We start from the raw sequence: 25729 nt of genomic DNA, 5'->3' as shown, positions 1-25729 counted from the left end.
ATTGTCGTGTACTTGTGACTAAACATATATCGTAAAATAATGTTGGATGAGAAATCTCCAAGTTATCATTTAAGGCTGGAATTTCAAAATTAAATAGGCTTTTAAATTTGATGGTTTTGACAAACTCAATGTCCATTTTGACAATTTTGATGAAGACTGTTCATGGTTCTGGAAATTTTTTTACCAGATTTCCATCCCTGTTGTCATTGATTTCTGTCTGCAACATTATTGTCATGTGTACTCATTTATGCCACAGCCCAACCACAAATGAATGTTAAAGCATACATCATGTGTTTCCTGTTGTATGAATATGAACTTTGAAGTTTAATAATAATGAAATGCCACATTGTATTTTTTTGTAATTTTTTTAATTAACCTAACAAATAGTCATTTCGAATTTTTGAGCCAATGACATCATAAATAAATTATTTTATAATATAAATAAATTATTTGATTAAAAATCTAATGTTTCACATTAAAAAATAATTTATAAAGTTAGTAACTAATATAATAATCAATTTATAATACCCCTAAGTTGGCTATAGTGACTTAGCCACCTAACTCCAACCTAACTTTCAATTTAACAATGATCACATTAGTTACTTGACAATTAATAAAAATGATTTATATATCATTCTATTTTGTCTAGTGTTCTAACATTCCCTTTTAATACAAAATTTACACTTGCAACTTATTATTCTCTCACATAAGGAGTCTTGTTACTATAACTTGGGCTTTTTCCTTCATTAACTCAAAGTTCAATTCCCAAGAAAAAATGGAATCCTCATAATGACATACCCAAGGTTGTAGTTCCGTCAACTCCAACAATGCCAGAAGATATAAATAGATTTTGGTAATGGGTTGGAGGAAATAAGTCCCCAACTCCAACCACAAACAAGGGGTGTTGTTGAAAAAATACATAATAAATACCAAACTTTTTAAAAGATCCCTCATCTTAACTGTGATCTTTCATGAGCTTGTTACCAACCTTTTCCATCCTCACTTCAAATGTGTAAAACCGCCATCCCACTTTTTCTACCCCTTTTGTCTCGGCCCATTTTTCCGACTTTTTCCTTCCAACAACTTTCAAGGATGAAGCCTCTATTACAACTATCTTCTGAATAGAAGAATTCAATTGTCATTTCCTCTTTTGACATTTTTCATCATAAAGATTAATGGATTGCATTGAAATTTAGTGGGCACATACTGTACAAGTGACTATGTGAGCTTTGCCTACTACAACTATTATCTCATCTTTACAATATGATTGATCCAGTAGACCAATTTATAAAAAATTGCTAGCTCCTTCCTCTCATAAAATATCAAATCTCTACCTATTTGATTTTCTTCTTAGCCTTTCCTTAAGAATCAATAATAGTTCTCAAATCTCCCTCAATGACTAAGGTTGGATATCCTTGAGTTATAACTGTTGCTATTCCCATTAGTCAGTCTTTCCCTCAACTATATATTAGAAATGTCTGTAATGCCTTTGATGAATGTGCAAACAATCAATCTATGCGAACTTTTTTCTTTTCTAAATTGGCAAAATTCTTGGATGAATTTTCTTGGTAAGGGTTTAAGAAGCTCAATTTAACACGGAAATCTGTAAAACACAATCAACACTCACATAATTATAGAGCTCTATGTCACCTGTCATTTGAACTATGTTATTTGCATGACAATCTCAACTACAAGACCACAGCTCGATGGACCTATCTCATATTTGTTGCAATTCAAAGCCACCAAAGTATTTGACAACGAAAAATATTAAATTGTTTTAATTCATCATACTACACTAATGACAAACTATATTAACACATTTATGATGTGATTCGTTACGCACCAGGAACACTTGTGCTGACCTAGTAAAAAAAATTATGGCTCAATTAATCTCCATCATAGAGTGCATCTATGATCTTTTGTGCAATGACCTTATCATGCACCTCGTGGACCTTCTATTGTTTAGTTTATAGAGGTAAACACGTTAACACAATTGCACCACCCACGTTCATTTTGCATTTTACTTCTACGATTGTATTGACACTCACAATTTTTTCAATGGTACTTAAACGACTCTCATATCCGAATTCGACTCTCATATCCGAATTCCCTTTATCATATAGAGCTAGTCATTGCACCCAATTAAGCCCTCGGGTAACAAAGAACCGAACTGAATAGAATACATGATAAACATTAGATTTTGACCAGAACAAATTGTACACATCTGTGAGAGATGCACTACTGGTGTGCATCCATTGCTGCGTTTCTAAACTGCTTGTACTACTCCTAACCTGTATGTCCCTTCATCACATATAATTCAATCTTTACAATTTGTATACGAGGGATTTGATTACAGTTGAACAGAGAGAGGCCAGGAAAACTTGCGACTATAATGACCTAATTTTCACCAACAGAATTCAGCATGGCTTGACATATCTATCACATTATCTTGTTGGAAGTTGCAGATAGTAGGCATAACTTTGCACATACTCAAACTCAGGTACAGATGCTATTGCTTCCGTAATCTATATTCCCCATCATTAACTTCCAACTTGTCTTCAGATACAAGACGAGACAAAAACATCTGCAACTGATGTAATGACAGGTCGTAGACATAAAATCCGTGAGAATGATCCTGCAAGACCAAAGAAAAGGTTAGCTATCAAAGGCTTGTTGTAAGTATTATAAGCAATTTCACTGCTAAAAACTGATGCTTTGGGAAATCTCAAATATGCACTTACACCAAGCCTCTTGTGTATATCTTCAAGCTTCAGAGTAGGAAAATTTGTAAGCATTCCCTTGACAAAAACCTGCAGAGGTAAAATAAGCAAAGGTTCAAGGCCACTGCTGAAAAATAAACTCTAAGCCTATTATAAGTTAAAACTTAAAAGGAAGATCAGGAAGATAGCCATTTTGTGTGAATCTCGCAGAATAGGTACTCTAAGGACTACTTTCTACAATTATATATATTAAATCAAACAAAAATATGGATACATCACAGAGATGGTTTGATTAAGATAAGAACTGAGGTTCCATGACACTGACAACATAATTTTTGACAATTTCAAGTCACTTTGCTGCTTATGTGCAACCTATTTAAAAGAATCTTAATTTAGCACACTGTGCTACAGATACTATAACTACTCTAGTACAACAGAGTACTAACAGTTCAAATGACAGAGAGACATTTCACCATGTAAAATAATAGAGTAAATCAAACTAAAATTATGCAGTGTTTTGAAGTGAAACAAAATAATATGAAAGAGTACATAATGAGGTAATTTAAGATACAGCGCAATACTCAAGTTTTAGTCAAAGTTATATAACATAACAGAAATCTTTCCTTGAATTCCCTCGTACAGTAATGTATATGCTGTCTGAAATTTATTCCAAGTTATCTGTATGAGAAATGACCCATTATCTAACACATATTTAATGCCAATCTATGTAGATAATTACTACCATTGCAAAGTGCTGGATGTTGATAATGGATATGGCTCAAATTGAGCAACATGGTGGTCACCAACAGAATGTCCACAATGAAACAAAAATGAAATACAGAAGGCTTGTGCAAGGACACACTGAGCTTGTTTTTTAAGTGAATGAAATATATAGATGATTCATGAAGAAAGAGTGTCCTTTAAAGGAAGGACCTGTCCTAACTAAATGCCACCTCATAAGGGATAGCGAGGCATTTATTTATTTTTTGGACTAATCACTGTAACATGGATGCAAATTTCTATATGTGTGAAATTTTGTGGCATCATCATCCTATTTCCTGTGGATTATGAGTTATGTTATGCATCTAGTTTCTAAGGGAATATGCGAGTTTTATAGGCAAAATCTATGGCATATAGAGAGCCATGTTCTGTCATATCCTGTAATATTCCTAATGGAAATATTAAGTGATAACAGCCAAGAAATTCTAAACATGCAACCAAAAACTGGAAAATAAGCAGAAATATCAGTTCACCAGCAATTCAGACCAAATAATCTAAGCCATATTATTATTTCTCATGGAATGGGTACAATAAGTTGGAACAAGTGCACCTGAGTGTGCTAAAGCGAGCTACACAAGTCCCGGGTGAGAGGAATGTTGCCCAAGCACTAAAGAGTGCTTATCCTCCAACCCCTGCACTGGCCCAGTAATTCTGCTGCTTTTGGCTGAAGTAGAACTGGCGTTTGGACCCTCTAGAGTGCTTGAGGAAATTCTACAAAATTGGTTGTAGGCTCTCCTCAATAGACCCATAAAAACCCAGAAAGTTCTCAGCCCAGCTCGACTGCTCCGAAATGCCCACAAAATAAGGCATAATTGGCTCTTCAGCAGCAAATACGCACCACCAGAAACACAGCTGCAAATGATGCCAAAATAGTGAGAAATCCCTCCACCAATTCACCTTATGACTCCCTGCAATTTCCAACTCCAAATTCCTGGTATTCTCTCCCACACGAGCTCAATGCCTCAATAACTGCATGGGCCATGACAATCTGCCTCTGAACATGCCCAGAAATAGCAAATTTGGCCTGAAGTATGGCCACCCTACCAGCCCTGCAAATCACCAGAAGTCCTTAGCAAATCCTCAAGGAAATTTTCCCACCAAAGCCCGGAATCCGGTCTGCTCTAAATCTGACTCTCCAGAGGAGTGTGTGTTCCTTTTCTGCGCCCCGCCTGCTCCAAGTAATGACTGAATGTGCGTGTAATTTCTCCTGGAACAACTCATAAATGTAATGATAATCTCCCCTAGAGTGGCACTCGAAGTCCACTGAAGGAGTTGAGATTTCCGCTTGGAAATCTCATGTTGAACAGCACTGCGTAGACTTGGCTCAACAGCACAAGCATACAAGGGGTTTCATTCTCAGACTAGCAAAAGTCCTAGAATGAACCTCCTCTCCTCCATTTATCTTTGTTGCCTCCTTTCTCCCCATTGTGGGTCCCCAAATTCAAATTCCCTCTTCTCTCTCCTCCCTAAGTCGAATTCCTCTTAAGGGGTACGAATTCTCTTTTTGGGAGTGTCACCCACATCCCACTACATTCTTAATTTTCTCTTTTCCTCTAATGTTTGGTGAGCCTTTTCCCTCAAAATTCAAGTGGGGTCCTTCTAACCCACTTTTCCTATATCAAAAAGCAAAAATTGTACAAAAATGTATTTACTTAGCAAAAATTGTACAAAAATGTATTTACTTAGCAAAATTGCTAAGTGGGGCCATTACAGTCCTCCCTGCCCAGATGTTGTTTGTCCCCAAGCAACTGCAATGATGGATGTTGAAGTACCTATTCTCCCTCCCAGTTGGCATCCTCCTCAGGTAGGTCCTTCCACTTAACCAGAATTCTCAGATAACTCTGCTCCCGGTCTTCCTCTCCCTCATCTCGAAGATGGCCTCCGGTACCAAAACCAAATGCCCCTCACCGCCCTTGGGCGGAAACTCCATAGTAGTTGTCACCTATTGTTCCAAGGCCTTTTTCAGCCATGGGACATGAAACACATTGTGCACCTTACTCCCTGGCAGGAATTCCAGCTCATACGCTACTTCTCCCACTCGTCTAGTTACCCTATATGGCCATAAAAGCATGGTTTGAGCTCCTCAACTCCCTTTTGCTTCAAGGTGGACTGTCTATATGGTTGGAGCCTGAGAAAGACCAAGTTCCTGACCTCAAAGTGCCTCTCAATCCTATGTTAGTCAGCATATATCTTCTGCTGGTTTTGGATGGTCTGTAAGTTGTCCTTGAGAGCCCTAAGGATGTCTTGGCTCTCCTGGATCCAATCTTTGGCCCTTGGGGCCTTGCTGTCTCCAAAAATCATGTCAGCAAAAGTCAAAGCATCGTAACCATATAAAGCACGGAAGGGAGACATACCGATAGACACATGATAGGTGGTGTTGTAGCAATACTCCCCAAGGTGTAGCCACTTCACCCACGTGCGTTGTTGTCCTATCACATAGTTATGCAAGTACCCATCCAACCACTTGTTCACGATCTCAGTTTGCCCATCAGTCTAGGGTGCTAACTTGTACTGGGTGTGAGCTCGGTCCCTACCAACTAGAAGAGCTCCTGCCAAAATGTTCCCATAAATCGGTTATCCCGATCACTGACAATGGCCTTTGGAAGACCATGCAATATGAAGATCTCTCGAAAGAATAGCTCTGCCACCTTTGATGCGGAAGATCTGGCTAGAATGACGAAGAAATGGGCAAACTTGATCAGCCTGTCTACCACCACATAAATGCAGTCATGCCCCTGTACCATGGGTAGCCAGCCCTAGGATGAAATCCATGGATATGCTCTCCCACTTCCTCTCAGGAATAGGAAGAGGTTGAAGTAGACTTGTCGGATGTTACTAACTTGTGGACATGGTTGATGAATATTATAACTTCTAGATGATTGATGTTATATGGTTCAACCTATGTTTTTATGTTTTTTATATCTAATTCATCATTCTACATGCTTTTGTTGACATATATGCATCAAAATATAAAATATATATATATATATATTATATAAAAATTTGCTCCCCGATTCGTTCCCAAACCAGGAGCTTTTGAAAATGTCACTCCTACTCCCGCTCCCAAGTAACCTTGGATGTGACAACTCCCCTTTATTCCTCTTACAGACGTCACACTCCTGCACATGCCTCAAAACATCTCCCTTGAAGCTCCTCCATGTGAAGTGCTCCCTGATGGCCATGTAGGTCTTAAGAAACCCCTGATGAACTGCCAGTGGAGAGTCATGCGCAGCCTGCATGATCTTCTCCCAACTGGGAGCCAGGCACCAAATAAATCTAATCCTTGTAGTAGATCACGTCATTCATCACTTTGTACCTATCATCTCTCGCTGCAACATCCAAGACCTCACATGCATGTGGGTTCTCGGAGTACACCAATGATTGTGCCCTCCAATCTTGGGAAATGCTCACAATGTTCTGCATGCCCTTGACATATTCTATGTCAAAATCGTATGCCTAGATTTTGCTGACCCATTTATGTTGTCTCTCCTGAAACTGTTTATGCTCTAAAAAGAACCGGACACTGTTGTGGTCATTCTTTACCTTAAATCTGTTTCCCACCAAATATTGTCGAAACTTAGCCAATGCATGCATGATGGCCAACATCTCCTTGTCGTAAATGGAGTATAGTCTCTCGTGTCCCTGCAGCTCTTGTCTTTCGAAAGCAATGGGATGCCCGCCCTGCATCAAAACTGAACCGATGTCCTCTCTAGTGGCATCACACTCTAGGACGAATGGCTGCAAAAAATCTGGTAGAGCCAACACCGGACGACTGCTCGTGACCTCCTTGAGGTGCTCAAAAGCCTCCTGCACTCCTCCTGTCCATACAAATGCCCCTTTCTTCGTCAAATCTGTCAGGGGTGCTGCCAGCTGTGAGAATCCCCTCACAAACCTCTTGTAATAGGTGCAAATGCCCAAGAATCCCCTCAACTCTGTCACTATTCTTGGCTGTCTTCTATTGTGCATTGGTCTACTGTTCTATCTACAATTGCTTATTGTCGCTGGAAGATTGAATTATATTTGGATAAATTGATTGCTAACTGAAGAAGAATTGTAATAAGTGATTGTGTTAAGCATAGAATACTGGAAAATTAACACATCTCCCTTAAATAGAAAGAAAACTTTGCTTCAGTGTGCTAAGTGGTCTCTTTCTAATGTACCTTAATGACTCATTCAATCAATTTCATATTGGGATTTAACACATACTTCACCCCTCCCCTAATTATACAATAGGAGAGGAGATATGACTAGATAAACACGTTTGCTAAACAGTTAACATATATCACTATGTTACATTTAGGATGGGCAATTGAGGATATATATTAATTACACACGAATCTCGTACCTAGAAAAATATAACCAAGTTCATGAAAAAATAGATAATACCTTGGAGAAAAAGATCCAGATATTACAAGATGGAGAATTTTTACCTCATAAACAGCCAAATTTTTTGTTTGCAATTGGTCCTCCTCCAAGGCCTCTTCTTCTTCTTCTTCTAAGAATGCAGTTCCAACCACTCTAGTGTCAACATCATCATGGCATGTATCACCAATATTTTCAACAATGGTGTAGACATGTTCATCACTCGTTGTTCCCGCTGATTCCATTAGAATACCCTGCACATAACAATAACTTAATTGCTACTATATTACAAATGAAAATCACCAAGAACAAAACTGTACTGCTACAATAAGAAATTTGAAATATTTGACACAAGCAAGGATGTCTAAGACATGACTTTCACAACTCAAATCGTGTAGTCCTTCACCCAAAGGAATTATGTTGTGTCTATTTAACAAGTCTTCAGAAATTCAAATCTTACACTTGTCAATCAAATACTAATATAGACATTAAATTTGACAAAAATGGATTGAAAGTAATAAAACTAACAAGTGGTTACCAAATAGGCAATCAAAGTCTCCCATCTATATGTCTCTCACATTAAAAGGATGTAAGGATGTAAAGCATGATGTTGTACAACATTACATAGCAGTCAACAGTATATAATCTAGATTTCAATTTAAATGACAATGCATACATAATCTAAGTTATGTTCCCAGTAGTACCATGATTAAACCAAGATTACATGGATCATCTAAACATACATGACTTTTCAAATGAAACAACAAACATATCAGAATGTAAACAATGAGTACATAATCTAAGCTATTCACACAGCAACAGCAAGCTTCAACCAAGATTACATGGATCGTCTAAAAATACATGTTTTTTCAAATGAAACAACAAAAAAATCATGAATACAATGAGATGAAATATACAATCAAATCCCAATCGCAGAACTTAAGTTGCAAATAAAGGTCTAATTGTTCTCACCCACATTCCTATAACGATAACATGAACACATAAGGAAACCAAGATTGCATTCATGATGAGAAACCAAAAGCTTTCTTATAAAGGGTTGCAAGTTAGTTGAGTCAATCCACTTTATGAATGTGGGATAGACCAAAAAACACACTAAAGTGAAATATAGCATATAAGCATTAAATAACCTAAAGTTGAAATGACTTTATTAATACCTATCTCTAATATCTAATCGACCATTATAATCTAACATCTTCTTTAACACCCTCCCTTGATGGTCAATCTACCAATTACATATAAGCTTATCCTAGAATTTTACATATTTTTCAAGACAAAGACTTTGTGAAAATGTCTGCAATTTGGTCCTTAGTGGGACAGTACTGCAACTCAATAAATCCATCCTCTACAAGTTTTCAATGAAGTAGCATTGTATCTCAACACATTGGTATCCTAGTGGAAGACTAGATTCTTAGCTAGTTTGAGCCCCCCTTAATTGTCACAAAATATTAAATAAGCATATTGTCACAAAATATTCTATGATTTCTTCATGTCTGAAAGCATCCTCCTAAGCGAAAAACCTAAACCCTAAACCCTAAACCTAATTGGGCGCTCGGGAGGTTCTAGGGTTTAACAAAGAGAGTGATAGCAGGTAACAGCCAACCATGGAGGCACAGGGAGGAGGGAGCTCCACTCCCTCCTACAGTAATATGGTTTCAAACAAAGGAAGAGCAGGGAACAAGAACAAGCCTCCACAATCCTTGGAGGTCAAGGCAAAAAACTCTAAAACTCAGAAGGCGGAAGGCAGCAAAACCCATGCAGAACAAGGGACCCACGAGGAAGACCGACAGGAGGAGAAAGCGGAGGACAGAGGTCAGGGACCAGAGAATAGAACCAAGTTGGGGCCCTGCAAACCCAAAACCATCACTAAACCGCGGGTTATATTGAATGATCCAGCTCTGCAAGAGCACAGGGATCACATGGCAAACTATGCCATTATATGCAAGTTTATGGGAATCTGGCCATCAGAGAAAGCGTTGTACACTTGGATAAAATACAACTGGAAACCAAAGGGGGAGTTAAATATACATCTTGGATCCAAAGGTTTTTTTACAGTGGTGTTCACGAACATGGAGGACAGAGACAGGATTTTTGAAGGAGGACCATACTTCTTTGCAGCTGCTGGTCTCTATATGCGGCCATGGACGATGAACTTTGTGCCGGAATGAGAAACCTTCACTTCGATACCAGTATAGATTAGACTCTACTCCTTACCTTTAGATTACTGGATACGGATACCAGAGTCTTTAAAAGCTATAGGCAATAAATTAGGTCATTTCTTAAAGATTTCAGAGGCAACTCTAACAGGAAAATATACCTCTTATGCCCGTATATGTGTGGAGATGGACCTATCAGGAGCCCTTCCAGATGAGGTCATTCTAGAAGTCTATGACGAAGAATGGGTTCAAACAGTTGACTATGAGCATATCCCGTTCAGATGTCACAAATGTCATGAGCATGGGCACCTATCTAGAAATTGTCCTCTTAATAAAAGGGAAGAAAACCGAAACACCAGCAAAGGGAAAGATCAGACAGGTTTCACCAAAGTAGGAGGAAAAGGAAAAGGAGGAGGAAGGAAGACGCAAAAGAACCCTACTGAGAATGATAACAAACTATTTAACATGCAAAGCTGGATCTGTTTTCTTCAACTCGTCCTGACGATGAACCACACTGGTTGGTTCGAAACGCGTCGACAATGATTTTCTGATTGTGATTTACGCCGAAATTTCTTCTGATAAATGATAACAAAACAAGAAGCTACAACAGTTTTGAGATCTTAGGAGAAAAAGAAGTAGATGGAGGTGACCAAAAAAGTACAGAGAATCAGGCAGTAAGGGGGAAAGGAAAAGAGACCAGCATGGAGTTCACACAGGAACAGAATGAACACACGATGGACCCTTTGAGTACCATGGAGATAGAGAAAGACCATGAAATGACTCAAAGTGAAAGTGGCACAGAGGACCAAGACTTACAGGAGATCCTGGAAAGGGAGAACCTAGAGCTAGAAAAGTTTCTAGAACAAGGAGGAAACCTGGGAATAAACTCCATACCTCAGGAGGATGTTGACAAGGTACAACAGATATTCCTTAACAAGTCACATCAAACAGCTGCAGGAGTCAAAAGAGGACATGATAACCAGGAAAATAAAGGGACTTCATCAATAGGGTTAATAACAAGAAAATTAACAAGACAAAAAGAACTGTTGCTGGAGTGTGGCAAACTCATGATTGACTCAGGAAGGATGAAAGATCTTTCCAGTTACTCCTTCAAAACCCCACCTCAATGAAAATCACAACCTGGAACATTAGAGGACTAGGGAGTAGAAGAAAACAGAGGACTCTAGGTAATAGGATCAGAGAGGAAAAACCTGACATAGTGTTCATATAGGAAACAAAATGCTCAGTGGAGAAGATCAGAGAAAAACACAGCAAATGGTTAAATAGATATGAATACCTTGAGGTTAAGGCTAATAAATCTGCTGGGGGAATTCTCACTCTATGGGATCCACAGAAATTTGGTGTGATTGATGCGGAGGCGTCCAGACACCATCTCTCTTTGATTATCCAACCGGTGGGTGACAGGCAATGTTACATGATCACCAATGTCTATGGGCCTCAGCCAATGGAGGACAAACTTCGACTCCTCACAACACTGGAGGATTTGAAGAAGAGATACCCAGCTCTACCCTGGATTCTAGGAGGCAATTTTAACATGACAAAATCACTCACGGAGAAGAAAGGAGGAACAAGAACACTTGGTAGGGATTCTATTGCCTTCCAAAACTTCCTCACCGACATGAAACTGGTAGATATGGAAACCAGCAATGGAATCTTCACTTGGAATAACAAAAGGGGGGGTCTACCCAAGTAGCCTCAAAATTAGATAGATTCATTATCTCAGAGGAACTCCTTCTCATGGGAAGTAGCCTAACTGCGCTCATCCTACCTTTTGGAGGTTCAGATCACTGGCCCATTCAATTGGAAGCTTCTCTATGTGGTAAACCGAGGAACAACCCCTTCAGGTTTGAGAATGCTTGGCTCACACATTCAGATTTCCTCACAAACATTGAAAAATGGTGGAAGGAAGAGCTACACTTTCAAGGTACAAAGATGTTCCTTCTACACTGCAAGCTTAAACACATTAAAAATAGACTCAAAGAGTGGAATAAAAAGGAATTTGGCGATATCTTCAAAGCTAAAGGAGAAGTGGAAAAGAAACTAAAGGAAATAAACCAAATTCTCATCACAGAAGGCTATACAGAGGAAAGGAAAGAGATGGCAGAGTCACTGCAGCATGAATGGGAAAACAGATGTCTACAAGAGGAAATATTCTGGAGACAGAAATCAAGAGTACAATGGATTAAGGGGAGAGAAATACCAAATTCTTTCACAGATCCACCATAGCTCACAGAAACAATAACAGAATTGTGAAACTTATAGATCAGCAGGGAATAGAAAGAAACACTCATGAAGAGATGGAAGAGGTTCTAGTCCAGCATTTTCAGAGAATTGTTGAGGAAACCACAGTAGATAGACATTAGTTTACGAAAATATTTACTCAGTACATACCTAAATTGGTATCTAGAGAAGACAATTACAATCTCAACAGACCAGTAACAGAGGAAGAGATTGAGGAAGTCATTACAGAGATGCACAACGGGAAAGCACCAGGCCCGGATGGCTTCAATGTGGACTTTTTCAAAACATGTTGGAGGATAGTAAAACAGGATATTCTAGAGGTAGTGGAAGACTCTCGAAGATTTAAAACAGTCTTGAAGGTGCTCAATGAATCTTTCATAGCCTTAATCCCCAAACAGGAAAAGGCCACCTCTCCAAACAGATTCAGACCTATAGCACTTTGCAATGTGGTGTACAAAATAATATCCAAAGTAATTGCCAACCGTCTCAAACCTCTCCTTCCTTCCCTAGTGTCAGAGGAGCAAACGAGATATGTGGAGGGAAGACAAATTCTTAATAACATAATTCAAGCTCATGAAGTGGTTCATTCACTCATTACCAATAAACAAGCAGGTATGATAATTCAACTGGACATAGCAAAGGCCTATGATAAACTTAGTTGGTTGTACATAAGAGCAGTTCTAAAAGCCTATGGCTTTGATTACAATTGGATTAAGTGGGTCATGGCACTAGTTACCACTGCCAGCTGTTCAATTCTTCTCAACGGCTCTCCCTCCAAAACCTTCAAGCCTACCAGAGGTCTCAGGCAAGGTGATCCTCTTTCTCCTTTCCTTTCCATTCTAATGATGGAAGGGTTAGGGAGAGCAATCAGTGCTGCTAAGGAGGAAGGGAGAATTCAGGGTCTGAGACTCACTCAAGGGGGGGACACAGTGACTCATCAGCAATTTGTAGATGATACTATGCTTCAAGGCACACCCACAGTCAAGGAAGCCAAAGCATTTAAGCAGATTCTGAGTGAGTTTGCTATGGCAGCAGGCACAGAGGTAAGTCTTACTAAATCAAAGATTTTCTTTTTCAATACGGATATTTCAATTCAAAGAAATCTTTCCAGAATTTTGGGCTTTCAAAGAGAGTCATTGCCCTCGAAGTACCTGGGAGTTCCCCTCACTGACAAACCGTTACACAAGGAAATCTGGGAGCCTGTTCTAAATAAGCTAAGAGATAAGATTAGCAAATGGACAAATAGAGCCCTAAATCTAGCAGGGAGGTTGATTCTAACTAAGGCTATCCTCCAATCCATCCCTATCTATATGCTATCAGCCATTCCGGCACCAGCTGGTGTAATTATTAAAATAAGAAACATTCAGAGAGACTTTCTCTGGGGGAAAGGTGAAGAAAAGAAGAAATGGGCCCTAGTGGCATGGGACAGGGTATGCAAACCTAAATCCCATGGTGGCCTGGGTCTTCATGACCCAGGAATTCTTAACAGAGTTCTAGGAGCCAAAGTCTGGTGGAGATGGCTAAAGGAAATACAAGCCCCCTGGGCAAAACTATGGAAGCAAAAGTATGCTAGGGATTGGCAGGAGAAGAACCTCATAAGAATGACAAGACAAGTAAAAGGTTCACCAATTTGGAATAGGGCATGGGAGAACAGAGCCCTAGTCCAAAATCATAGTTTCTGGGAGATCAGAAATGGAAATCTGGCCTAGTTCTGGGAGGATAATTGGCAGTAGGAGGACAATCTCTGCAGTGAAGAATTAGCAAACATTCACACAGATACCATCAACAAAGGATTAAGGAGGGTAAGTGACTATTGGGATCAATCAAGGAACAATGGTAAATGGCGAATATGGAAACTTCCAGATTACAGGGAAATGGGCATGTTGTATACTCAAGCTATAGCCCTTAATGGTCTTTTGGAAAAGAGACAAATCTTAAGCTCAACCTTGGACGATCAATTAAGATGGGGAAAGAACAAGGCAGGTCTCTTCACCCTTAAAGAGGCCAAAAGGATAGACACAAGGCTTAACTTTTCAAACACTGATAAGATGTGGAAAGAACTCTGGGATAATCCTCATTGGATGAAAGTCAAACTGTTCAAGTGGTTGGTTCAACAGGGCAAGATTCTGACATGGGATAACCTAAGGAAAAGAGGCTTTGTTGGCCCCTCAAGATGTTACCTGTGTGGACATCAGGAAGAAACCAATAATCATATCCTGAATAGATGCTCATTCACTACAACACTTTGGAACTGGGTTGGAGATGTCTTTGAGCAGACAGATAGACATGTAAATGACATCATTGCTACACTGAAAAACTGGCGGAAAAATTTTTCGGATAATGAGATTTTAAACTCCGCTTGGGTGTTGACCCCAGGGTTCTTGATCTGGAATGTTTGGAAGGAACGCAACAACAGGATTTTCAAGGGTAAGGCAAGCCCGGTGAACAGCATCCTAAAGCTAATCCTTAAGCAACTCAAAGAGACTATTCATATCCTGGGAGGTGTCGCTACTGGAAAACCCATAGGACAAAGAGAGGTCAGAATCCTGGAGAAGTTAGAGCTTAAGGTTCATCTCCCACGGTGTTCAATGCAAATCAACAAGAATACCTCAGCAGAAAAGGCTTTCTGGCAACCTCCTTCACAAGGTTTTGTAAAATTTAACATAGATGGCGCCTCAAAAGGAAATCTGGGAGAAGCAAGTTATGGAGGGGTCATGAGGGATGAGGAAGGAAACATACAGGTTATCTTCCACAGTTATCTAGGCAGAGCAACCAACAATATGGCTGAGCTCATGGCAATGGAATTATGCTTGGAAACACTGCTCAAGTACAACATACATAATGTCATCATTGAGGCTGACTCAGAATTAGTCATTAATTTGATGAAGAGGATAAACGCTGACGCAGCACCAGAGAAAATCTCAGGACATTGGCGGCTTCTGCAAGTCTACCAAAGAATCCAATCACACCTAAGAGTGCTAAGAACTCTTAGGTTGGTGCATGTCCGCAGAGAAGCCAACAAAGTAGCGGACTGGCTTGCCAATGAGGGGGTTCGAAGCAAGCATACCGACTTGTGCTGCTGGTGGGAGGAGGTAATGGATGACAGGTTGAAGGAGGAATGCTCATCTCGGGCCCTCATCGACAGACAGCAGTATCAGAACAGATCAAGAGACAAAATTTTACTTCATGTCAACGAAGATTAAGTTCACATCAAAGAGTTTATCTGAGGATATGCACTGTCGGTTCTCCAAGGGTGCCTCTGCAAGCAGGAACAAAGGCAGAAATCGTGACAGGAGAAGAGATGAAAGAATATGCTACCAAGACGATTGCCTCAGAGCAACAACACCATGCATAAGGCATTCCATTCAGGAGGCCTCCCTTCCGGATATGTCTTCCTTGTGCAATGCATTGGAGGTCAAAGGAAAAGAAAACCGGGGTCAAAAACTGCTCAAGATTTACCACCTGCATCGGACGCCCTCTGACCCGGGTGTGGTTTTCTCAGAGGACAAGTGATGCCATTCAGCAAGCGACGCGTGGTGGAGGGAGAAAAGTGATTACCGCCTTCATCGCGGGGTAATCCGCGAGCGGATGTGCGGTCCGATTTGGTTTGTGGCCGTCAGATCCGGAGAGGGAAGATCAACAGCCACCTTTTGGCATGCAAGTTGGTGGGCCCAAAAGGATAAAACTACTAATGGTTTACCACCTTCATCGGGCGCCATCCAAACCAAAGACGATTTTTCTGAAAAGCCAGCGATTCCACTCAGGAAGCAACACGTGGCGGAGGACGATAAAAGCAACCGCCTTCATCGCGCGGTATTCAGCGGGCTTTTAAGCCACGCGATATGGACACCAGCTGTTGGATCAGTCGGAAAAGATCAACGGTCAGCGTTGATCGAGCAGCTTAAGGGTTTTCTGCGCGTGTTTGTTTTTTGACCGCCGGATAGGAAAGAGACAAATCAACGGTGAGTTGTGAGGCGCGACTTTGGTTCCACTTGCCCGCTCACAGTTCCAGGGTAGTCTAGGCAGTGTTTTTGTTTGACTTTTGGAGGGTTTTATGGATACTTTGGGTCTCTTCCCTCTCCCTTTGTGGGAGTTTGCACCTCTGTGCATCTGTTGTAACCTGTGTAAATCATTTTTTTACCTTAGTTAATAGAAGGACCGTCTCTTGCTTTAGCAAAAAAGAAAGCATCCTCCTAAGCCAAACTTCCTCACATGGTCCTTTCACTACTCCTCAAGAGTCAATATTATGCTTCTTTCGGTGAAAGGGGTACCACACACTACTTATTGTCAATTCATGTGATTGACCCGTGCCAAGGTTGAATACATATCCATAAGTTCGTTTTTTATTATCAACACAACTAGCCCAATCTAAATATGTGTACCCACACAACCTAGGGTCTTTGCTTCTATTTTACAGAATGCCAAAGTCAAGTGCCCCTTTGCAGTCTGTCATTCTAAACCTGTGAAGCAAACTTCTAGGATATTTCGTTTGTGAGACAAACTCTGCTACATGTTTGGAAAACTTCTACACCTAAACAGTAATGTAGGAGGTCTAGATCAGTCACATCAAAATCCTTACTCATACTCGAGTTGATATGTTCAATAGCACTTGCCTTATAGTACAATGTCAAGTATCAAGGAAAGGGATGATACTACTTAACTTGACCGGTTGTGGCCATAGTTTGTCGTTGAGTTTAGCAATGTAGTAATTGTCCTCCCCAACTTTTCCATGGATCTTGATGGGCGGGAGTTCTTTACCAACTAAGACCAGGTCCCCGACCTTATAATCTTTCTTAGGTTCCACTTTTTCCTTGTTTTGTGGTTTGGTCCTTTGTGGATGCGGACCTCTTGTGAAGGGAGAATAGGAGAAGGCTTTTCAACCTCATGAGTTTCATAATAGGTAATTGCTCCAGACTTGATCACATGAGTAAGGTAAGTTGGCTCTCTATAGAGGATGAAAGGGGTTCCATCGGATTGCGAGATGGTAGCATATGACAAGTCCATTTGAACATGACCCCCAACAGCGGCTCCCCACTTCCTAGACAAGAGCATTCCCCATACATCAAGAAAATCTATGACAACAACACCCATGAGAAGGGATATATTAGGGTTCCTAGCCAAAGAGACCTTAAGATCGTTTATTAGGCCTTCCACCTCTACAGGCTTAGAATTAAAACCACATACCTTCTTATATGGCCAAGTGATGTTGAGACCTAGTTGCTTCATAACCTTTAAAGGCATGATGTTGGCAGAAGCCCCTGAATCAAGCATACAATTATGTAACAAGAGGTCATTGATAGCCAAAGTGAGCATAAATGGTTCATGTCCGGGGTTGCGATCAGGAATATGAATGTTTTGTAAGTCTTCAGGTAATTCTTCCTCTTTGAAACCTAGGGATTTCTTGATTTGTTGTTGTTGCTCAGGAAGTTTTGCAATTTCCTTTAAAGGAACGGGTATAGTTATTTTCCCTATGGTAGTCTCCAAGTCAATGTTAAGTCCAACCTGTTTTCCCTTCTCCTTCTTTTTAATGTTCTCCTTCTTTGAGGGATCCTTTTTAGGGTTAACCTTTGCTTGGGGATCCTTTTTAGAGGGATTCTTAGAGGGGACATCCTTTGGAGGGGCTTGCTTAGGAGGGGATTCATCTTTGTTGGTTTCCTCAGAGGTTGTGGGGTCCTTATGGTTATCCTTTCGTGAATATTGCACCCCCTTGAATCTCACACTATTGTCAGCATTAAGAATAGGCTCCTCCTTTTCTTCTTGGATTGTGACCTCACTAATGGGAGGATGAGTGTATGAGCCTCCCAACAAAATGTTGAAGACATCAGATTCCACAAGGTTGGCCTGCTCATCTATATTTTCATCATCGCTCTCATCACTCTCACTTTGCTCATCCTTGGAGGATGAATCTTGCTCCATGGCATTGGCTAGGGCTAAAGTGTTCAGGACATGAGATGAGATTGGCTTATCTTCATCACTTTGCTTTTTAGGAAAAGGTTTACCCCTTGGAATGTAACTAGACTTTTGGGCCTTTTCTAATGCAGTGATTTTGTTCATAACTACCCTATCCCGTGAGTGGAATTCTTCACTAAGCTTTTCCATCCTTTTAAGGATGGCCAGAAGGGTTTCTTCATGTTGATCCTTAGTCTTTTTCTTCTTGACTTCGACTTTGGCTTTGGGAATGTCATTGGCATCCATTCTTGAAATACGCAAGTTTTCTTCGACCTCAATTGCTATTTCTTTGGCTTTGGCCAATGTGGAAGGTTTCTTGTCTCTTAATGTATAAGTGAGGTGGCCCCCAACAGCTTTTATCAATTTGTCAAGGATGTTAGCATCAGAGGGTTTCAAGTGATCAGGGATGTCTCAGACTACCCTATCAAACTTTTGAATGAATTCTCGGATGTCTTCCCTCCCCCTATTTATTTGATAGAACTTTTCAATGTTGAAGGTTCCTTGGGCATTGCACGACCATATTTTCATGAATAGGTCTTCAAAGTCATCAGAATCCTCGATGCATGTTGGGGGAAGACTAAGGTACCATTCTCTTGCTTGTCCCTCAAGTGATAGAGCAAAAAGCATCATGAGCCTATCTTCATCAAAGATCGTCCAAGGGACAACTGCCAATAGAATTCTTCAACAAAGTCACAGGCACGCCAAGTAGCATCCCCTTTGAACTTAGGTAACCATCGGTTATAATTTTCAGGTAATGGTTTGGGATCATCACTCAATTTCGAAGGGGCGAAGACACTAACCAAGTGTCTTTCACTTTTGGTCATCTTAGGATGGTCAGTGGTAGAACTAGTTACCATTTTTGGGTTATGATCACTAACCTCCTCAAACTCAGGGAGAAGAGTGGTCCCAACAGGTGATGGGGCTCTTTCCTTCTTTTTTGTAGCATCGCTAGTTTCGAGAGGGATGTTGTCGCTTTCAAGTAAACTAGGAGTTTTAAGAATGAGTGAAGTCTCCAAAGGAATACTTGAATTGTCGTCAATGAAACAATTCCTCAATGATTCACTAGGGAGGTAGACCTGCTTCCTCCCCAGCAACGGCGCTCGAAATGCTACCGCTCAAACTAGCAGGGGTCCTAAAAGGGGATCCTTGAAGGGCTACTACTAGGCTAAGGGCAACAATGGAGCAATAGCCCACTGTCACCTCGGCTAAGGCTCCCTGCTCTTTACAGACTTTCATCAATGGGAGGAGACCTGTTATGATGAGGATCACTAAATGGATAGACCAATGATAGGGTGAGGGGTGATCCTAGAAGCCTATTCACAAGAGGCTCAAATATGTGGCTTGCTTGCTTTGGAGGCAAGGTTTAAAGCTCTCAAGGAAGGGCTTAAGGGGAACTTCAAGGTTTAGGTTTAGGGTATGTATCTTATAATGGAGGTTCCTAAGCCTTGAAATTCTTGTGAAAGCTTGGATTCCCAGTGATCCTTGAAAAATTACCCTTAATAGTGTATGGGACCACACGGGACCAAGTGGACCCAGGGGGTAGGTCAAAGGGGTAGTGTTTAGCAACCAATGATATGCTTGACCTATTTTGGAGGGGGAAAGGGACCAAAGAAAGAAATTTTAATGCAAGAAATGTGAGGGTCATGATGAGGCTTCTAGCCTAAGGAAACAAGGGGCAAGAATCAATCTCAAGGCTAGGGCTTGGGATATCTCAAAAGCCTACCGTCGAAATTTCTTCAAAATTCGAGGGCACCTAGGAGACACACCAGCGTAGTAGGGGCCAAGAGATCGAACCTTTTTGATGGGTAGTTTGCAAGATAAATGATGCCCTAGGAGACCTAATGGGCTAGGCCTAGAGAAGGAGAGGAAGTTGGATGAGAAAGGTTTAAGATGATCACCTTTGGTGGACCAATGCCTAATCCTTAGGAAAAAAATGGAGTCAGGTAGAATTATGACTATGGACCTTCGAATTTTCTAGGTCAAGGAGGCCTCAAATACAACTTGCTTGGCACTAGGGCAACAACGAAAGCAGCTTCAGAGACTTTATACTTCGTTTTGCAAGAATAATGGCTTATCAAGATGAATTCCAGTAGTGAAACATCCCTAGGAACATTCATTCATATACATGGCCCATACATGGAGCATTCACTATCCAGAAACAAAATTTCCACAACTTCGCATAAGAGATGCAGCAAAAAAGCCCTAGTATAGCAAAATCCCAGCAATAATGTATGTGACAAAATTAGAAAGAAAGAATATGATTAAAATGTACTTACATGTATAAGAATATATCCAACCATCCAAAAACTTGCCATCAAGAAGCTCCAAGAAAATTATCCAAACATCAAAATTCATTCCATGCTCCAAGAATTCATCCTCTAAGAAGGATAGCGAAAATCTCTAAAGAGATATAAGTTCCAAATCCAAGTGATGATGCTAAAATGAATTCTCATCACTTCTATTCATACACTTCTAATGAGTTCGATTTAGCTACTTGGGCCTAGCCCCTAAAATAAAATAATGTGCAAAACAACTAACTTTTCGTGACAAGCCCACCAAACTAGCTCATAAACAAAAGAATAAGTCTCTCAAGATGTCGAATGATCAATAATACATGTCGTTGGGCCTTCTAAGAAGCCTGGTGAAGTCCTTAAGTGCCACAATGATGAATAGGACTCCCAAAAGTAGTGGACAAGGGGTTGGCCCCTTGTTCTCCAATAATAAGCCTATGGTGCTCCCAATGGGTGTGAGGGCACACAAGTAACCCCATGGGTCTCCAAGAAATCGAAGATGCATATAGACCATTTGTAAGGGCTCAGGTGATGGTGTAAGTGATGCCACATCAACATACAAGTCCTGAGTCATCTGCCAAGTGCATGGTACAACTTTGGGGTCTGTTGGGCATGGTGAACCAGGTGCATCTTCCTCGTCCAATAGGTGAATCCCCCCATTAATCCATGCCCAAAAGTATCCATGATAAGCAAACTACAATGCTTAATTACAAAACGACAAGGCATACCTTTAGGTTCAGGAGGCCCACCTTCAAACATACGATCATGACAGATGGGTGAGGGACCACATGGTTGGCTCACGTGGAAAAGAAATGGCACAACGAGCTAGTTGGTGGATACAAGGGGTTGTTGGCTGCCGACTGAGGACCGTCTTGGAGAAAAAAATTATCCTGATTCCTAGGGATATCACTCACCAAATGGTGGGTAGCAGTGCCCAAGGGAATCGTTTCAAATTGAGACAAAAAATCACCTCTAACTTTAGGAAGAGTTTCAAGCATTGTGCACCCAATAAAATATTGGTATATCCTACTATCCACAAAATGATGAAAAAAGAAAGGGTAAGTCAAGGAATTGAAGACATGTTGTGCATACATGTGACAGACAAATTGCCAAAGTGAGAAGAATGCATGCCCTTTGTGAAGCATGCAAATAACAATGAGCATCATGCATCCCTAGAAATGAGACCACCCAAAACTTTCTATGGAAGAAAGTGCAATTATCCAATGACTATGATCTGTAAACTGTTGTGGATATGCCATTGGACAATTCAGCACAACAAATCTGATAATATTATATTTAAAATATGGAATGCTACACTATTATAGTTTTCTTAGATTTCTAGATCTATAGATTTTACTATAAATAGTGCATGCATGCAAATAAAACTTTGTGAAGCATGCAAATAACAATGAGCATCATGCATCCCTAGAAATGAGACCATCCAAAACTTTCTATGGAAGAAAGTACAATTATCCAATGACTACGATCTGTAAACTGTCATGGATATTCCACTAGACAGTTCATCACAACAAATTTGATAATATTATATTTAAAATATGGAATTCTACACTATAACAGTTTTCTTATATTTCTAGATTTGTAGATTTTACTGTAAATAGTGCATGCAGGCAAATAAAACTTATGCAGAAAATAGCAAACGGAAAAATAAAAGCTCACACACACATAAGACACAAAATTTGCTCTGGGAAACGCTTTCGGAAGAAAAACCCAACTGGAAGGTGAGGTCGCTTCACTCTCTTTCTTTGTCTGGAAATATGGTTGTGATTACAAAGAACTATGCTCGGTCGCCCGTGGGCTGCTACAGTGCACAGATCCTCTCTATGTGCTCTACCTCCTATCCCTCTTAGCTATTTTTTGCTCAGTTATGGAACACATGCACTCGAAATAATGGAAAATGCCTCTTCCTCCTAGTGGCCCAGTTATAACACAGCTCAATAGCCTACTAGTGGTTAAGTTTGACTACCTCAACTCCGAGTCCTAACCAGAGTTACAATATAGATTCTTCTGGAATCTTTTACATCATAACCACGTGGCTAGCCCCTTTTCCATGAATAATGGGGGTTGACGCGACATCCTCCTGAATTATGGATGAGAAAACAAGAAGGTCAACTTCTGAGTGGCCTAACTTTCATACGAACTCTAATTGACACACTTCTTGCGTCATTGGAAAGATCTTTGTGTAGAATAGCATGAAAAGGTGTGGTGCTAAAGCGGCAAAATTTTACCCCAAAAAACGTTGTTTGATGCCTCAAAACGCTCCCGAAAGGTTTCAGACCCCGTTTTGCCAACTGGGTCCTACCAGTAAAAATGGTCTCGTGAGTTGATTCCCCCACTTTTTCCACTCTGAATGCATCAAAATAGATGACAAATAATATAATGATCCAATCCGGATCAGACTAGGGATAATCCAACAAATAGAGTTATACTTACATTAGAGTTGCTTAAGGAGATGGAAGAGCAAGTTGTTAGCATTCGAAATAATTTGAAGGCTACACAAGATGGACATAAAAGTTATGCAAATAGAAGTTGAATTCACAAAGAATTCAAAGTTGAGGATCATCTTTTTATGCGTGGTGAAGTCAAGGAGAGTCCCATTAAAGCTTGGAAATTGTGCCAAGCTAGTAGCCAAATGGTGCAACCCCTTTGAAATTCTAGATAGAATAAAAGCAATTGCATTGCTACTAACAGTAGAGAATGTAATGTTTTCCATGAATATTTGCTTAAGAAATGTGTAAATCATCCCAACCATGTGGTTGATTGGCCTTTGATGAAACTGTAACCAAATGGAGACTTTGAGGCTGACCCCCTATGCATCTTCAACAAGAAAGTAACCTTGCTCTAAAACCGAATCATAGGCCAAGTAAAGGTCTAGGGGGGAAATAAGGACTAGATGAGACAAACTATGGTTTGACTTTCCCGTGATGGAGAAGCAACTCTTTTTGTTATGATTTTGGAGACCATGCCAAAGACAGCGCTTTTCCAAGGGAGAGGGAATGCAATACCCTGTTTGGCCTCCTTTATTATCCATATGCAATTATGTAATATTTTACATGTGTGGAATTTTGCTCAAATGTCTAGCCATGTAGGATACACACACACCCACCATGTGAAAAATCCACAATTGCAACAAGCTGGAAACTATTCTTCTAACTGATGCAGTTTTTTGGTCTTTTGTTATTTAATTAACGACAAATAATGAATAACTCACTACTACAATCTTCACAAATAAAATAAATGTTGCAGAAATAAAACAAGAACTGAGAAATCGATGCACACACATAAAAATGACACCAATGTTTTTTGACTAACGTCCCTGGAAAAACCCCGAAGAGAAAACCGGTGAGGCATGTGAGGGTTTATATTTTATTATCTTCAGCGAATTAGAGAGTACATAGATCTGCTTGCGAAAATACTAGAAAAGCTCCGAAAACTTTTCTCCACCACTCCAATTGGCAGATCAACCTGGAAGCCCTTTGTTTCCCTTGCAAAATCAAACTCGACTTCCCCTAGTAAATGCACACAAAAAACGCTAATGCAAAAATTACACACTAGCTGAAGACTAAGGTCCTGTTGATCTTGCACTCCTTAGGTGATCCTGCACTCGCACTAGGCAACTTGCTCTATCCTTTGAATGATCCCTGATCGCTGGAAACACGATCTATTTCCCAGATTTGCACCCTAGAGCACTCGCGCCCACAGGTACGGTCTTCTTTAAGAAATAATTAGCCTTCCCTCTAAGTCTGAAAATCAGTGGAAACCTCCCCTGGAAATCCCTCTCCAATTTCTACTGAACCCTCCCACCGATGTTTTGTTGGCTCGAACTCTTCCCTCGCTAAATTTTGCACGCTAGGAAATTCACACTGCCCTACTCTCTTGCTCATTCGATGTGTCTTCTCCAAGCCCCATCGACTTACTCTTATAATTCTCTCACTGGAGCATCAATGGCCAAGATCTAATCGTGATCAATGGCTCAGATCATCTTAGACTCCATCAAATTACTTTTGAGAAGTCTCTAGATCTTCGACCACCAAAATGCAGAAGGTGTTACACCCTACCTCACCAGGATTCAAAATGTCAGAGATGAACTTGCAGCCGTTGGAGAAAAACCATCAAATAGTGAGCTAGTCATAACAGCTCTTAATGGTTTCACCAAGCAGTGGCATATCTTCGTCCAAATTATTTCTGGGCGAGATACACTACCTAGATGCGATTGTCTATGAAGTGACTTCAATTAGGAGACGAGGCTCAGCCTTGTGAATGGCATTGCCAACAGTGATAGCAAGGGACAAAAACAGGAGGAGGAGGATGAGGAAAACATAGCCCTTGCATCCAAGGGAATGGCGAAGAAAGGTCCCAGTCAGGGACAAGGCTCAAGAGGAGGCGAGAGAAAGAAGAAAGATTTGTTGAAGATCAAGTGCTTCGGGTATGGAGAGTATGGCCACTATGTCACCCAGTGCCCTCAAAGGAAGAAGGACAAGAGGGGGCAGCAAAAGCATACAGCAACTTCGAAAAAATTGAACTAATTGCCAAATTGGAGGAGTTTGCATTGATAGCAGCAGTGCCTGCAGGTAGAGGAGAAGCTTGATACCTATATATATCAAGTTGGGCAGGGTCTAGCGAAAGTGCAGCAAGGAGATCAGTTAGATCAATTCCAATTGTTGTAGCAAGACCATCACCTTTGCTACAAGAGCCCACAGTTTCACAGTAGCGGGATTCAGTGTTAGCAGAGCTAGTTGTAGTCAGATGCTTGATAAACAATTGCAGAACTAGTTGCAGCAACACAGTGACAACAGGATGCAGTCAAATTGACAATAGCAAAGCTATTTGCAGTGAGATGATCGAGAGATAGTTGTAGAACTAGTTGTGGTAACACAGCCAGTGCGAATTGACTAGTTGCAAGATACAGGTGAAGTTCCAGCTAAAGGATTCCTAATGTAAAACTGCGAAGTCGAGTTTCCAATGCAAGAGGACAATGTGATTTGCCAGGAGGGAGTAGATTGATTTCCCATAGGGAGATCGAGACTCAGAGGAAGACTAGTTTCAGAGGGAGCGGCCGGCACTATGGAAGCTAGTGCTTTAGGATCTAAGGAGATCAAACTCATTATTGTAGTAGTTGTAGCAGCAATGCAGAGATGGCAACAGAGCAGTAGCAGCAGCAGTATGAGTAGAT

General features: G+C 40.6%; 1 protein-coding gene across 1 annotated transcript in view; it reads right to left on the bottom strand.

Moving 5' to 3' along the window:
* Positions 1 to 2171: 2171 nt before the first annotated feature.
* The window catches only part of LOC149165112 (anaphase-promoting complex subunit 2-like), a 93250-nt gene continuing 69692 nt past the window's right edge, over positions 2172 to 25729 (bottom strand). Inside the window, exons 14-16 of the mRNA XM_089432245.1 lie at positions 7931 to 8116; positions 2742 to 2810; positions 2172 to 2635 (exon numbers count right to left, since the gene is read on the bottom strand). Coding sequence (XP_089288371.1) covers positions 2510 to 2635; positions 2742 to 2810; positions 7931 to 8116 — 381 coding nt within the window. The 3' untranslated portion in view covers positions 2172 to 2509. The remainder of the gene's footprint in view (positions 2636 to 2741; positions 2811 to 7930; positions 8117 to 25729) is intronic.

Source organism: Pinus tabuliformis, chromosome 5_1, assembly GCF_031772625.1.
Source record: "Pinus tabuliformis cultivar Carrire ecotype Pingquan chromosome 5_1, CPIR1, whole genome shotgun sequence".
NCBI lineage: Eukaryota > Viridiplantae > Streptophyta > Pinopsida > Pinales > Pinaceae > Pinus > Pinus tabuliformis.
This window is presented reverse-complemented; position numbering and strand designations above follow the sequence as displayed.